Source organism: Pseudoliparis swirei, chromosome 19 (genome assembly GCF_029220125.1).
Source record: "Pseudoliparis swirei isolate HS2019 ecotype Mariana Trench chromosome 19, NWPU_hadal_v1, whole genome shotgun sequence".
Classification (NCBI taxonomy): domain Eukaryota; kingdom Metazoa; phylum Chordata; class Actinopteri; order Perciformes; family Liparidae; genus Pseudoliparis; species Pseudoliparis swirei.
Genome location: NC_079406.1, coordinates 5,274,706 through 5,289,570, shown reverse-complemented (window position 1 = coordinate 5,289,570; position 14,865 = coordinate 5,274,706). Strand labels below are relative to the sequence as shown.

Here is a 14,865-nt window from a genome sequence, read left to right as displayed (position 1 = left end):
TCAATTAAATAGTGGATTCATCCGTCGCGGCTTTAAACTCGACGGTAGCGAGCTCTCAATCATCGCGGCTTCTCCCTAGCGCCCTGCTAATAGATTCCCCCCTCGGATCGCAGGAGCTCACGCTCCAGAATGCGCCTCCTCGCCCCCTCGCCTCCTCCCTCGTCTCCTCACCTCCTCGGCAACACACCCAACAAGCGAGAAGTCGATCGGGGCGAGCGCTCGGAGAGAAAATCCAAGGACGGACAGACGGAGACTCCCTCCGTGCCAGTGAGGTTTCAGCATGTGTGCGTGCGTGCGTGTGTGTGTGTGTGTGTGTGTGTGTGTGTGCGTGTGAACACAGCTTCGCAGGAGTTACAGAAACAACCACTCTAACTTTCAGGCCGTTTCCTTTCACTGATAGCACAAGCTGACCTGCATCTATTCATTTTGTGTGTGTGTGTGTGTGTGCAGGTGACCCCTCAGACGTACCGTTAACAGACACTTTGTCCTCTCGCATGCCTGCTCGACCCTTGACCTCGTCCACGGGCGCCGTGCACCAAAGTGCAGAGCGTTTTTTCGTGGAGGCCGCGAGGGGGGGGGGGGGGGGGGTCTTTCATTTCCCTAGCTGCGCTTGTGATTTTTATCGCATAAACAAACAAGTCAAGGCGCCGGGGCCCGGAGATCTGACAAAGGTTATTCCATAAGTCGTGTCTGTGTTCTGCTTACGCAACGGGGAACATACGGAGAGGGAAGGCTCCCGAAGACCCAGAAGGCCGGCGCTGATGTATCAGATAGAGAAGAAGGCAGAAAAGATACAGGTGTGAAACATGAAAGAAATGGAGTTGAACATAAATTATCGACGCATGAACTAACATAAAAGATATTATGTGGAGGGGGAAAAAAAGATATGGAGATAAAGATGAGAGCTGAGGTAGAAATGCAACTTTACAGGCAGAACCGACCGGAGGATACCAACGTGTTTACGAATGGATGAAACTTTGCTTTGGGGATAAAGAGTGCTTTGCATATATATTCTATCATAACCGACAACGAGTTCACTCCCGGATGAAGTTTTTTTTTTATGTCTCAAATTGCATCCAAAATGTCCTGTAAAAAAAAAAAAAAAAAAATACTCCGTCAGTCGGCACCAGCTGGCGTCGCATTTTAATTTGGCACCGGCGACGGCATTAAATAATTTTTTCCGACGGCTGATTCCTGAGAAAAGAGAGGTGGAGAAGAAAAAAAAATTTGAGGAAAGTGAGCCAGATGTAGTGCTTTCACACACATACACACACACACACACACACACACACACACTCCCTCCTTTCATCTCGTTCCTGTTTGTGTTGCCAGAATGAAATAGGCTAGAGAGAACTCATTTGAAAAAATCCCATCGAGAGGAAGAGACGCTCGCGCCGTCCTTTGACTTCACACACGGCGCTATTTAAACTAAAAAGTAAAAAACACCACAAACATATCAGTAGGGGGGGGGGGGGATGTAGACTCGTCCCACGCTTCCCATCCATGTTATCTTCGTCTTCTTTTTTTGGCGAATCGAATAGGCAGTAAAAAAAATTAAGATGTTGAGTTTATTAAATGGCGCCCGTCGGGAGAGTTTCTCTCATCGGGGCCCGGAGACGTTTCCGGTAAATATAGATCGGCAAATGAGGAATCGGTTCTCCTGTGCACATGGCGGAGCCCAGAAACACACCACCCCATCCGTCTACTGCGTTGATGTTTCCTCTCACCTTGATGTCTCGCCAAATGTCGTCTCGACAGAGTGGGCTAGCCCACTGGGGGGGCGGGGGGGGCGGAGCCTGCACCAACCGGTGTTGTTCTCTAACCTTGAATGACGAGTATCATACGTAAGCGACTTTTAGTTCTGATAAACAAGTTTCCACACACACCTAAATGTTTCCATCCAGGGCCGGAACCGCCGTGGTGGACGCGGAGGTCGTAACCCCGGGGTCTGTGTGTGTGTTGGGGTGGGGTGGGTTTTGAAATGGCGTTCAGACTTTCATGTTGAGATCAAACAGTAACACGTTGCTTCACGGGTAAATCTTAAATCTAGGAAACAATTTTTTTTGTTATCATACCCCCGGCCAACCTAGGTCAAAATAAAGTCATTTCCATCCAGTCATAAGAGGGAAAACAAACCTCGCCCAACAGAAACGACGTGGAAAGGGTGATATATATATATATAAATATTGTATTTTCTGTATATCCACATGTAGTAGAAGGTTTAAGTCTCCTCATCCTGCGACTCTCCGTCTCTCAAAAGCGCCAGAGAGCGTTAAAGTCACGTCGTTAACACTTTGCCTTCATGAGGTCGAACAGACAACTTGACTCGGTTTGGGGTTTTATTGAATATTTAAAAATAAGAATAAAATAGTGGATTTTTGCCCTTTAGGGTCGGTCTTTTGGGAGGCTAGTTGCATGTTGAAAAGATTCTTTTAAAGCCAATAAAGTGACTTTTTTTTTAAACACCACCAGTCCAGGAATACGTCTCTTATCGCCATCTGTCTGCCGTCTCTGTCTCAGCCTTCCAGTAATCCATGTACAAAACAGGCTGTTCGCTGTAAAAAAAAAAAGAAGAAGAAGAAGAAAAGATAATTAATAAAGAAAACGTTAAAAAAAACCTGAAAGTGTTTGACAGTCCCGAGCCCAGAATCGTCACGTCTCACTGATTCCTACATGTAACTTGTCGGATTACATCTTGTTCGTGTTGCGGGGCGGTTGACGGCAGCTGATGAACACAACGCGGTTTCATTAAGGGCCGGCAGGAAGTGGACACGGTGCCTCTGGATCCAGACGAGAGCGTCGCACCGATCAGGGGGAAAAAAAGAAAACAAGATAATGTCTAACGAGAAAAGGGGCCGCCGCGTCTGACTGACGGCTGAACGCACAAAAGAATGGACGCCGGTCGTTTTCTCCCCCCTTCCCCACCCCACCCCGTCTCAAGGGCCGGTGCACTGATGACATTACATGAAGAGATGCAGCCGAGTGCAATTCGCCCTTTATGCGGCGTCCGATTGCAATTACTCAGGGCGGCGAACGTATGAATGTTGCCTCCGCCGCGCCAGGAGCCACATCAATGGCCGACCCTCTCTATTCGGGGTGTAACATGCCGTGACCACATGAATGTCCCGGCGTGACGCTCCTCCTAAAATGAGCTTGATTTACCGCCATCTCTTGAGGATGCGAGTTCTCTCCCTGTAACCGCCGCGTGGCTCTAGAGGATCTCTGTGCAGCGAGTTTAGCAATGAGGGTCATTTGCCTCGACGGGGGCCACGTTCAGGGCCAAAATGTGAGGCAGTGCTGCATGTTTGAAGCGGTTAGATATTTTTAGATCAACAAAAATCCTCAAATGACCCCGACAGAGATAATATCAGCTGACTCTGCAATTTAGCCCCAGGCTGAGGAGTGGGTTATTTTAGCATCTTTCACCTTCTTTTTTTTTATTATTATTTTTTTCTCAGCAGTAAAAGGCGGAAAAACAGACCGAGCGCCGAGCCGGCGGCGGCTTTATTCCGCGGGAGTTGTCGGAGACCAAAACAGAGCTAAAAGCATGTCCTCCTCTTCACACCCATCAGGTGGCCAGGGACATTCCAAATGAACGCTCGTGTCTAAACCTTAAAACGTTTTGTTTTTTTACAATACAATTTTGTTTATGGCGATAGAACGTCAGTTTGTGTTTACGGCTTGTTGCTCTGCTGCTAAGTGGCAAAAAGAATCAATTAATGACAGCAGGTTTCGGGATGATCGCTTCTTAACGTGGCAGATGTTTCTCTTCCAGCCTTCAGTCTCCAGCTCTCCTGTTGTTTTTCATTTCCCCGCCTGCGGTAACGTTATGCCGATTGCGTGTTGTTGTTTTTTCGGATGTGCATGAATAACGTCCGCCGGTTATTTTTGAAACGACGCGGCCGAGAGACGACCGGGCGTAATGAACAAAAGAACTCTCCTAATGGGATCCGTGCATCTGATTACGTCCCGTGTTTTGATCGTGGTGCCGAGCAGCCGGCGCCAGCGGTGGATACCGGCGTGAAGATCTCGCTCTCTTCTCCCGGTGAAAGCCAGAGTCTAACTCGCTTTCTCGTTTTAATTATGAAACATTTTTCCCGACGGTGATTTGACGGGGGAGGGTCCGCATCGGGAGGGACCCGGAGAACACACACAAACATGTATGCAGGGAGATTAACTTCACTCTTTGCCAATATTGTTTCAGCGGTGATGCTAATGGAGCAAAGTGAGGTGAAAATGTAATTGAAATGGAGAGAGAGAGAGAGAGAGAGACAAAGAGAAGGGATGAGTAATGATAGATGGAGAAAAACAGGGCCGAGAGAGACTGCTTTCATACAGTGTGTGTGTGTGTGTGTGTGTGTGTGCGTGCGTGTGTGTGTGGGTGCACGTGTGGGTGTGCTGCCTCAGGAAGAGTTGATGGATTTGCTGCTTGACTGCTCACACAGATTGGTGCCTGCTGTGATGGCAGCCTTGAACTGAAATTACATGCACACACACACACACACACACACACACACACACACACACACACACACACACACACATACACAGAGAAAAAGAGAACTACACGTAATTGCAATGTGCGTGTGTGTGCGAGAAAGTGAGCTACATGTGTGTGTGTGTGTGTGTGTGTGTGTGTGAGTTTGTGTGTGTGTGTTGCCTCCAGGAGGCCATTTCAAAGCACCGTGGCAGGATGGATGAGCACGAGGCCGACCGAGGCACCGGAGAGGATTGAGGGAGACAATTGAGCCGGGCCACAAAAAAACACTGTGTTCGTTAAATAATATTCCTTTATTATATTCTGTGTCATTTGTATTGAATCAGCGACACGGTGACCGGGTACCCCAATGATGATCTTTTCTTTCTTTTTTTTAACCGGTTAAAGGAGAGATATCCAGATAAATAAAGATTGAAAGAGAGAATTCTGCTTGACTTTCATAGTTTGATGACTAGTCGGATAAATAAGTCTCTTGAAGTGGATAGATTAATGTATTTTTCTTTTTCATAAAAGTGGGCAGAAAGTTGGACAGGGAATAAATTATGTAATATACAAATATGTGAGATTAAAAGAAAGTACGATTTCTAAAAGTATGCTATTTTTTAAGGGGAGATAAGTTAAAACTTTGTTTTACTAACAGACAGAAATATCCACTTTAGTATTCTGAAGGTTTTTCACAAAGGGCTCTGTTCATATATCCACTTAGCCTGATATATACAGGCATGAGAATCCCTCACCTTTCGGCGAAATTCGCCGTTTTTAAACCAAAATAGGTGACTTACGTGAATCGTGTAGATCCGAAGAGTTTTTGTTTTGGGGTAGGGGGCGGGGGGGTGCAATTGGCCGGCCGGCGTTTATGAGATTGGAGTGGGACACGGAGAAAATGTGGAGTGGTGCTCTTCGCAATAAAACATCTTTGCTGGGACGTGTCGCGTCTCGGCCAATCAGCGTCAAGATGTCTTCAGCGTTTGGTGGTTTAGGTTAGCTTGAATGTTAGTCCGCTACATCTGCTGCTGTCACGCTGCACGGCGTAGCGATGCTAACAAAGTACCCGTACGTTAAGAACGATGTGATTTAGCATATTTTTAGTATCGATACTTCATTAAAAGAGCGATCAGAGCGCACACGCTGCTCCGTGTCGAGCTGTCTGCGCACACTGCGCAGCGCTAACAGAGAGAGGCGTTAAGTGCCGGAATTTTCGGCTTTAAAAATCAAAATAAAAAAAGAGGCCAGAAGTGAAATGTTAAAGTTCAGTCTGTAAAGTTCTGTAACTCTACAGCTGCTCATCCTGATGAACTCTGTATCATCTGGTCAGATACAGACTAACGGCCTCATAGTGATAATCAATGCTATGATGACTCCATGTAGTTTCATTAATATCTAGTAGGCTAATACTAATATTACTGCCATTTGTTAAGTGTTGAAAATGTTGGTAAAAAGTGAACCATACAGATATTTTATTTATTACTATTATAGATAAATATACCAGTGTCTTATTTATGGTATACTGTTTTTATGGTATTTTATCAGTCTCATGATATTTATGGCAGGTATGGTATAGAAGATCGTGACAACCAGGTAGAGGCAGAACAGACTCAAGGAACAGACTCAAGGAACAGACTCAAGGAACCGACTCAAGGAACAGACTCAAGGAACAGACTCAAGGAACAGACTCATGGAACAGACTCAAGGAACAGACTCAAGGGACAGACTCAAGGAACAGACTCATGGAACAGACTCAAGGAACAGACTCAAGGAACAGACTCAAGGAACAGACTCAAGGAACCGACTCAAGGAACAGACTCAAGGAACAGACTCAAGGAACAGACTCATGGAACAGACTCAAGGAACAGACTCAAGGAACAGACTCAAGGAACAGACTCAAGGAACAGACTCATGGAACAGACTCAAGGAACAGACTCATGGAACAGACTCAAGGAACAGACTCGTGGAACAGACTCGTAGAACAGACTCAAGGAACAGACTCGTGGAACAGACTCGTGGAACAGACTCGTGGCTCAGCAGAGCACAAGACTTGAAGACTTGTTCACGCCAAAAAAAAAGGAAGTTGGTTCATGAATGACCATATTATACACAATATTACTATTATTATAGGGCCCGATCACTGACTTGGTGTCAGAATGGAGGACCTACAGATTATCATACAACGCCCGACATCGATGTTCGTGGAAGTCACCAGCACCCACCCCCCCCTGCGCGCCTATCCTTCTCACCTTTTTCACCCCTGACCCGTTTTCATGCCTGTATATACATAACATTTTATTTCTAAGAAAAATGGCAAACATTTTCTTTTTCTTACGGCCGTTGAGTCCCAACATTTTAAACCTCGTCCTTGAAGACAAAGTAGAACATCGTCTGCATAAAGTTGATTCTGCAAAGTGAACTCTTTTTCCTTTTCAGTCGTGCCAGACAGAGCTTGGCAGGTGGTTGATATGAGATATGAAATGGAGAGAGTGTTCAGCGCTCCCTGCTCTCCCTGTTAAGTGGGAATCTTCATGTCAGAAGGGACGGCGGCCATGAACCGAGTGTAGCATCCTTTGATTTGTCACAGGTTGATCCAGAAACACATTCTTTGATTTTCAAACCAGCTCATAACTAACAAATGTTTATTTCTTCCCTTGTTGGCTTCTTTCTTTCTTTCTTTCTTTCGTTCTTTCGGCCTATATTTCTTTTGTTTCTTTCCGCAGTGGAGCGTCGGGGAGCAGCAGTGAATCGGAGAGCAGCTCGGAGTCGGACACGGACGAATCAGAGAGCAGCTCCAGCGACAGCGAGTACAATCAGACGTCCCGCACACACACTCCAGAGGTACAAGAGGACCCAGCGGAGAGCACGAGCTTAAGAATGAAACATATAGAATGGACGACATGAGCACAACTAATGTCGTATTACTTCCATGTGACGAAAAATAAGCTCATTTTTGGTCATTTGTGTGTATGTGTGTGTTTAGCATTTGTATTCCCCCTTCCCACTGGGCGGTGTTCTGAAAGTCATAAAACTCCATCCTGCAAAGAGCTGAACTGTAATATTATCTATCACTTTATCTTTAATGGATCGGGTTTCCCAAGTCTGCAGTCAAATCCACATGGAGAAAGAGGGAGAGAGGGAGAGGGAGAGGGAGAGGGAGAGAGAGGGAGAGGGAGAGAGAGAGAGAGAGAGAGAGAGACATATGCAGCATTATGTTAAAAACAATCCACAACACATATTGAGTCAACAATAGAGATACTTTCAGATCTCACTGAAAGAAGTTATCTTTTCTATTTTGGGGGCGGACAATAAACACTTTATTGATTTATTATTTTGATGACAAAATCATATATTTAATTTCTGTCAAGTGTGTTCTTACTTGTGAAATATATATATATGTTTTTCCCTGTAGCCTGAGCCCCCCTCGGCCAACAAGTGGCAGCTGGACAGCTGGTTGAATAAAGTCCAGGCTCAAACCAAACCCCTGGTTCCCCCTCAGCCAGAACATGGCACAGGTCGGTATGAGCAGCGACATCTACTGTGTCAAACGTACACATACCATCCTTTATATCAGGGGTTCTCAACTTTTTTTTTATTTTTGTGAAATATGTTTACAGGATTTAACGCATTTTTGGTTTGAATAAATATGTAATACACAGCACGGAGCCATCAGTGTTTAATTGAGACCATAATACATACACATTAAGTTCATGAACTTACATTTATATTTAATTGAATATTTATTGAATAACTACTATTCTTTTTAATTTTATTTAGGCATTTTATTTGGGTATTTTTACAGAAATACAACCTTCAAAAGTAAGAATGCAGCATAATAATAATAAAACCTAAAAATAAAAAAAATAAAAAGTAAAAATTACCCATGCATCTGGCCAAAAAGGGCCATAAGGAAACAAAATGTTAAAGCAGGATAATAATTATAAATAAGGGAGCAAAAAAAATCTAAACAAATGAATAACTACTATCTTTAATGGATTTTTGTATGGAAAAATCTCACTTACCCCCTGGAGTTCCTCCATGTACCCCCAGGGGTACACGCAGCCGAGAACCACTGCTATATAATACAACTAATAATAATCCGGTTTGATCTGGAATGCTCAACCTGGTCTCATCTCCCTGCCCAGGCTCCATCACCCAGGGTACGGGGACCTTCTCTCCGAGGAGCGAAGCGCCAGGAGTGGGAACGGCCGCCAAGACCAAGCCCTGCGTACCCAACATCACCCCTGGACCCACCGCCCAAACGCTGGACCACAAGGAAACAAGGGGAACTTTCTGGTAGGACTGTGTTTTGGGGAACTTTTTAAATAATATCTATTGAAGGAATTAATTAATTGAATTTCAGACTTAACAAAGTGTTGCCAACCACTGACAAAAGTCGTCTCTCTAACCACAAAAAAAAATTCTTTGCCCCTTCGCAGCCCGGGCAGCAGAGAGAAGGCCAAGGTCAAGCTCGGCCAGAAGGCCTCGGGCGAGGGCCAGAGGTCAAAGGTGAGGATGTCGCCGGGCCTGTCGTCGGGGCCGGAGGTCACGACCCAGAGGAGGACCACCACGGGGAAGAAACAGCCCAGACGAACGGAGAGGTCAAACAGTGCGGAGGATGCTCAGAGCCAGACGTGGAGCAGGACCAACCAGCAGAGGTGAGGAAGAGGAGGGGAAATCTCTGCATTAGTCAGCGGGTTTGTCTCAAAAGTAAAGCTTACCTATCATTCATGTCAAATGGGGAAATTATTAGTGGCTCTTGATAGTCACTGACTAAATGACCAGGAAGTAATGTAGATCTGTAAGACTTAAAATAAGACTTATCCAGATGTTCATGGGAAGGTAGTTTAGTCTGAAGCTTGTTTTTGACGTGTCACAAACAAACTCACATTTCAGGATATTTTGATTCAGTATCTAAAAATGGTGTCAGATTCCTCTCACTGAGGAGTTTCTTTATTGGAGCCACTACCTCTTCTCCACCTTATCTTTATCAGTGCCATCAAGACATCAGTTAATAAATTAGTAATACATAATAAAAAAGAATAATGTGGCCCAGGACACTCCCCTGAGGGACACCTCAGGCAATGGATCGGAAGGACGACAGAGCCCCAAATCAACTTTACAAGTGTCTGTTTTCCATGGCTCCTCGTGCATCCTATTTCTACAGTGAGTCCCTGAGTACATTCAAACTAGAAATGCCAACAGTCTTTATTTTTGTGAACGTGCCCCACGAGCCTCGGAGAGGCAACAGAAACCTCGTATTTACCGCATTTAAGGCAACGCTGTCACTTGGCACGGGGGTCTTACGGGGGGCTCGGGTGGATCACTGAGCTTCTTTGCAGCTCACCACTGAACGCTGCCATCCCCACATCTGCTGCGAAGACATGCTCAGATTGAGGTCGACGAGCCCAACCGGCTGCTCCGCTTGATGTGAAGCTAATTGGAGGAAAAACACAGACCTCCTCGCCGGGTTTCTTTCTTCTCTTCCTCCTCGACCACTTCCCTAAGCCCTATTCCATTTTCAGGCTTTGCACAAGTTTGGCTGAACGCATGCTGTTTTCAATGATTTCATGCTGTCATTTATTTTCATTTGAACACACAACCACACACACACACACACACACACACCTGGAGTACTGCACACCGGCAGCGTGAAGGGATTGTGACACTTTTTTCATGTGTTTCTTCTTCTTCTTCTTGCCCCTGTAGTCCTGTGGCTAGGGAGAAGGACCTGTTGCCTCCCCCCTCCCTGGAGCTCCAGACCCCCCCGAGGCCACGAAGCAAACCCCCCAGTGGGAAAACAGCCCCCAGGAAAGAACCTCGCAGTGCTACCAACTCCAACACCAGCTCCGTTACTCCACCGGCGGCGCTCCAGCAGACCCCCGCGCCCACACCTGCTGTCAGTGTCAACCAGGTGGGTTTGTGGGTATATTTATGGGGGACGGAGGCAGTTCTCAGTGATGGTTTTCGTTCTTCCTCATAATAATACTAACCCCTCAAAGTTAATCCAGTAGTTATTGTCTGACTGCCAGAAAGCTAATCCAACAATCCCCTTTTCAGTCAAATGACTCTGTCAAGGCGGGAGAACAAGCACCTTGGGAATGTTACCCTCCGCTTCTCAACATCTGGACTGTGTCAAGAAAAACGGTTTAAAGCCAAGTGCTGCACACGTGCAACTCCGTCCGTGTATCCGGTAACGGTCACTCCATCCTTATTGTCTCCGGACGATTTGTCAGAGCCGTAAAATAAAATTCCACCGAATAAAAAAAACGTGGTATTATTACATGACCATTATGGCTCAACGCTGGCTGGTTTTGATCGAAATGTGGAAAGCGAGAGAGCGAGTCGAAGAGACGGAGCTCAATCGCCGACCAGCGTCTCAGCCGATAATGAGTGAACACTGTGTGGTTTTATGAAGATTGGGTGGTTTCAAGGAGAACGAATGAAAGAGGAGAAAAAAAACCACTTCCAGTGAACTGGCTCTTTGTAACAAAGGCAGAGCGAGAGGGGGGCCAGGAGGACGGTTATGTAACAGTTAGAGCAGTAAGATGGCCACGGAAGATGAAATGAAAAGGAGCGTGGCGTTCAATGGCCTCGGATGGCGATGGACGAATGTTCTGGGGTTGCGTCTCGTCGGTTCACCCATGAATCCAAGGATGAACCGACGAGGTTGCCAAAGCTCACTGTGACCTTACAAAACACGTCATTGGCGCTCAAACTCAAGTAGCAAAAAAACACAAACGGGCCAATCGGATAAAATTAAATGAGGCGATGACATTTGCGGCTGTAAAAATGAATTTAACGATCACGAATCAGAACCAAAAGCATCGACGATCTCAAACGGTCGTTGTCATTCGCGAATGCTCGACATGATGCCGCGGTTTGTAAAATGATGGTCGACGAATGTTCACAGTCCGCTCTGTGGAACAGAAGGAGTTGGCCAGTGGGTGTTTGGACCTTCGGGACGCCGGAGTCTCTCATCGTTTTCATTCGTTTCCCTTTGAAAGACACATTTCACATTTTCGTAATGCTGGAACAATGAAAACCGATAATAATAAGCAACCAACAAGCGGAGGCTCGTGTAACAGGCCTACGAAAACCGCCCAGAGAGGGCCTCGTGTGAACCTAAAGTCGTCCTGACAACCGTTCACAACCCCAAACTCATTCTCACACGACACAGGAAGTCATTGAACGCTCCCCTATCCACTATTTCTTTCTTCTTCTTTTTTTTATAGAATAATTGGTTTTCTGGAAAGCAAAATAAGAAGCAAAAGAATAATTCAGCTTATCCCACTGCGACGCTTTACCTTCACTACCTCGTATGACTTTGAAGGTGTGTTGTTGAAGTATAGGAAATGAAACCCTCTGAAACCCCAAAGCCAGTCATATTTTAGTTTCTGTGGACTCTTTTTGTACAATAGCAATAAGTCCTGCACCTCTATGGAACCAACAGCATCATGTCGAGAACTCAAAGATGTCTTTATTGCAAAACAAGTATAATGCCATAAATTAGATATAAACACAAGTTGAATTTCTTTGATAATTTCTTTTTCCAAAAAATGGATAACAATAGAATATACAGTATATATTTATATATATATTTATATATATTTATATATATATATATATAATATATTATATATATATATGAGACGTGTAGAATACAGTGTTGTTGATGCAACAACCACATTTTAAGCTTCCATTCAGTTGCTTTCTCAGAGCGTTCGTCGCATGATGTGTTCAAGGACAGTTGGAAAGTTGACAATACGACGATTCATATACAGAAAGACAATTTTGATTGGATACTAAACAAATCGGAGTTGCATGTGTAACTCTGTAGACCAAGATCAAGAAAATAAACTTAGCAGCTACACAAACCACTTTTAACTAAAGGATGAATCTGAGTATTTAATATGTTTGGTATCATCAACAGATCCCAAGAGAGCCCACACCATTGCACAATTAGGCTTGTCTTGTTTAATGCCATGAACTATAGTTCATTTTGAGTAAATTCGGACGCAGTAAATACTCAATAAAGCACCAACTATGTATTAATACGCAACTGAAATTAGCTCTAAACAAATCTACTATTTTTCTGTTTTTTTAATGAATGTTTTGGGCAACCATCTTAAGAAGGAGTTACATAAATGGTTTTAAGGACGGACTAACACGTCGTTGGTTTTGGTCTCTCCTTTGGATTTTACAGCAGAGCGCCCCAACCTCTGGAGGCTTGAGGCCTCATCAAAACCTCCGGGACACCGAAACCCTCATAAACTGTAATGTGCTCATGAAGATATTTACTTACTATATTATAGTAAATATGGACACGACACACAAATATTTACAAATCATCCGAGAGAGACGACGGGCACACAGCTGGAAGCAGCCGAGAGAAAAGTAAAGAGAGCGAGTGTGTTGCAGCCCAAAGAGGATAAGATACTTATTTACAAATACATCGCCCCAAAATAACCTCGCATACCGGTTGAGAATATGCAACGTCCAAAAATCCAGAAAACACACTCCATCAAAGTCCACAGGCCCGTGTTGAGCCACGATGTCGGAGTGACTTTTCGACAGCCACGTTTAACTTGAGCGGCGACCGTCACGGCGGTGCCGCCTGTTTCCAGATGTGCTGAGAGGTCGTCCTGCATCTCATGATGAGCCGTGGTATTAAAGCTTCCCTTTTTGTCCCTTTCTGCAAACAGGACAAGAGGAAACACCGAGGTCCGAGCAACAAAATCACGCCCAAGTCCCGCGAATTCATCGAGACGGACTCTTCGTCCTCGTCCTCCGAATGCCACTCGGATTCGGAGGGAGCCCTCAAGATTCCCGCGCCGCCGCCGCCACCGGCGCCGCCGCCGCAGGAGAAGCGCTCGGCCATCAACACGCAGACTCTGTCCAACACCAACGCGCCTCCTCTCCCGCCGTGCCCCGGGTCGGCGGGGAGCCTGGGAACGCCGTTCGGCAGCAAGGGGCTCCGAGTCAAAGACGGCGGCGGCGTGACCGCCGACGGGAGCGGCGGCATCAACGGCACCGCCTGTAACGCCCCGAGCGTCGGCAACGGGACCGGTTCCTTCGGCGCTTCGGTTCCCGACCCCGGAGGGTTAGGGGGTCAGCGCAAAGACCCGGTGCCCGTGTCGCCGCCCCCCAACGTCGGACACGAGGTGCCTCCGTCCCCCTTGAGGGATTTCCAGGAGATCCAGAGTTTATGGGTGAAGGTCGAGCTGAGTTTGCTCGGCAGGGTGCCGGGCCAGGGGTCGGGGGAAAGATCCCGGTCGGGACAGCAGGCCGAAAGGGACGGGAGCGCCGGGAGGGACAGGGAGAGACAGGGGGAGAGGACCGGGGCGGCCGAGAGGGAGAGGCAGAAGCAGAGGACGCCCAAAGGGGAGAAGCCGGAGGAAGAGAACGAGCGGCTGGCGCCGGACCGGGAGCGCCAGGGCGACAGGGACCCACTGACGGAGAGAGAGAGGCCGACGGACAGAGAGGACAGAGACGGGTCGGGGGTCGGGGAGAGGGATCGGACGGCGGGGAAGGACAGGGAGAAGGCGGGCCAAGGTCCGGGGGCGCCGGACAACCCCGCCGCGCAAGAGCAGAGTCACCCCAGGCTGGCCGGGAGGACGGAGGGCAAACACAGGAGGCAGGCCGCCGGGAGCGTGGCGGGACCAACGGAGAAACACGGCAACAAGAGCAAGAGGAAACACAAGGTTGTCGCCCCCCCACTCCCCCATTGTGTGGCTCATTCATGTTTCACTGACCGATGTCCTTTCTCTCCCGAGTGTCAACACTGTTCTCACGCTGTGTGTGTTCCGTGCCCCGCGTTCCAGTCGGACCACAGTGAGTCGTCGGCCATCGGCAATAAGAAGCTGCGATTGGACAAAGACTGCCAGCTGCTCCCGTCCTTCATCTCTCCCACACACAACCACAGGAACGGCTCTGCGGAGTGAGTAGCGTACACTAGAAAACACTCGCACGGGGGACCCATTCATAAAAAGCATTTACTCCCCAGCACGGCGAGTGTCTTTTCCAAACCACGGCAGTTAAAGATGGAGTGCGCGATGTTTGTCTCCCCCTTCTGGCAGCGGGAGTAAATACACAACGCCGTAAAAGCATCGATGACTCTGATTATGCTCGAGAAATTTGTCAGCGCTTAAAAAAACAAACTTGAATCCTTTGAAAGGCAAACTTCAAACTTTTCCGAGTGGATACTCCGGCGCTAGGGTCTCGCCCCCTAACTTCCTCCCTGCCCCCTTTCAGCTCTGGCTGGTGGACATAAAACACATCACAACCTGGGCGGCAAAAAAAACCTCCACAACTCCACTATACATAGAGCTTCCCCCTGACGGCGATAGGCTTAACCCTCCTGTTCCCTTTAGGGTCAATTT

The 14,865-nt window shown here is 46.9% G+C and overlaps 1 protein-coding gene across 1 annotated transcript in view; it reads left to right on the top strand.

Annotated features, from left to right (window-relative positions):
- The window catches only part of aff2 (AF4/FMR2 family, member 2), a 119,551-nt gene that overhangs the window by 78,793 nt on the left and 25,893 nt on the right, over window positions 1–14,865 (top strand). The window contains 7 exon segments of the mRNA XM_056440079.1: window positions 7,207–7,324; window positions 7,896–7,998; window positions 8,629–8,779; window positions 8,923–9,141; window positions 10,193–10,397; window positions 13,189–14,187; window positions 14,308–14,423. Of these exon segments, the coding sequence (XP_056296054.1) occupies window positions 7,207–7,324; window positions 7,896–7,998; window positions 8,629–8,779; window positions 8,923–9,141; window positions 10,193–10,397; window positions 13,189–14,187; window positions 14,308–14,423 (1,911 nt within the window).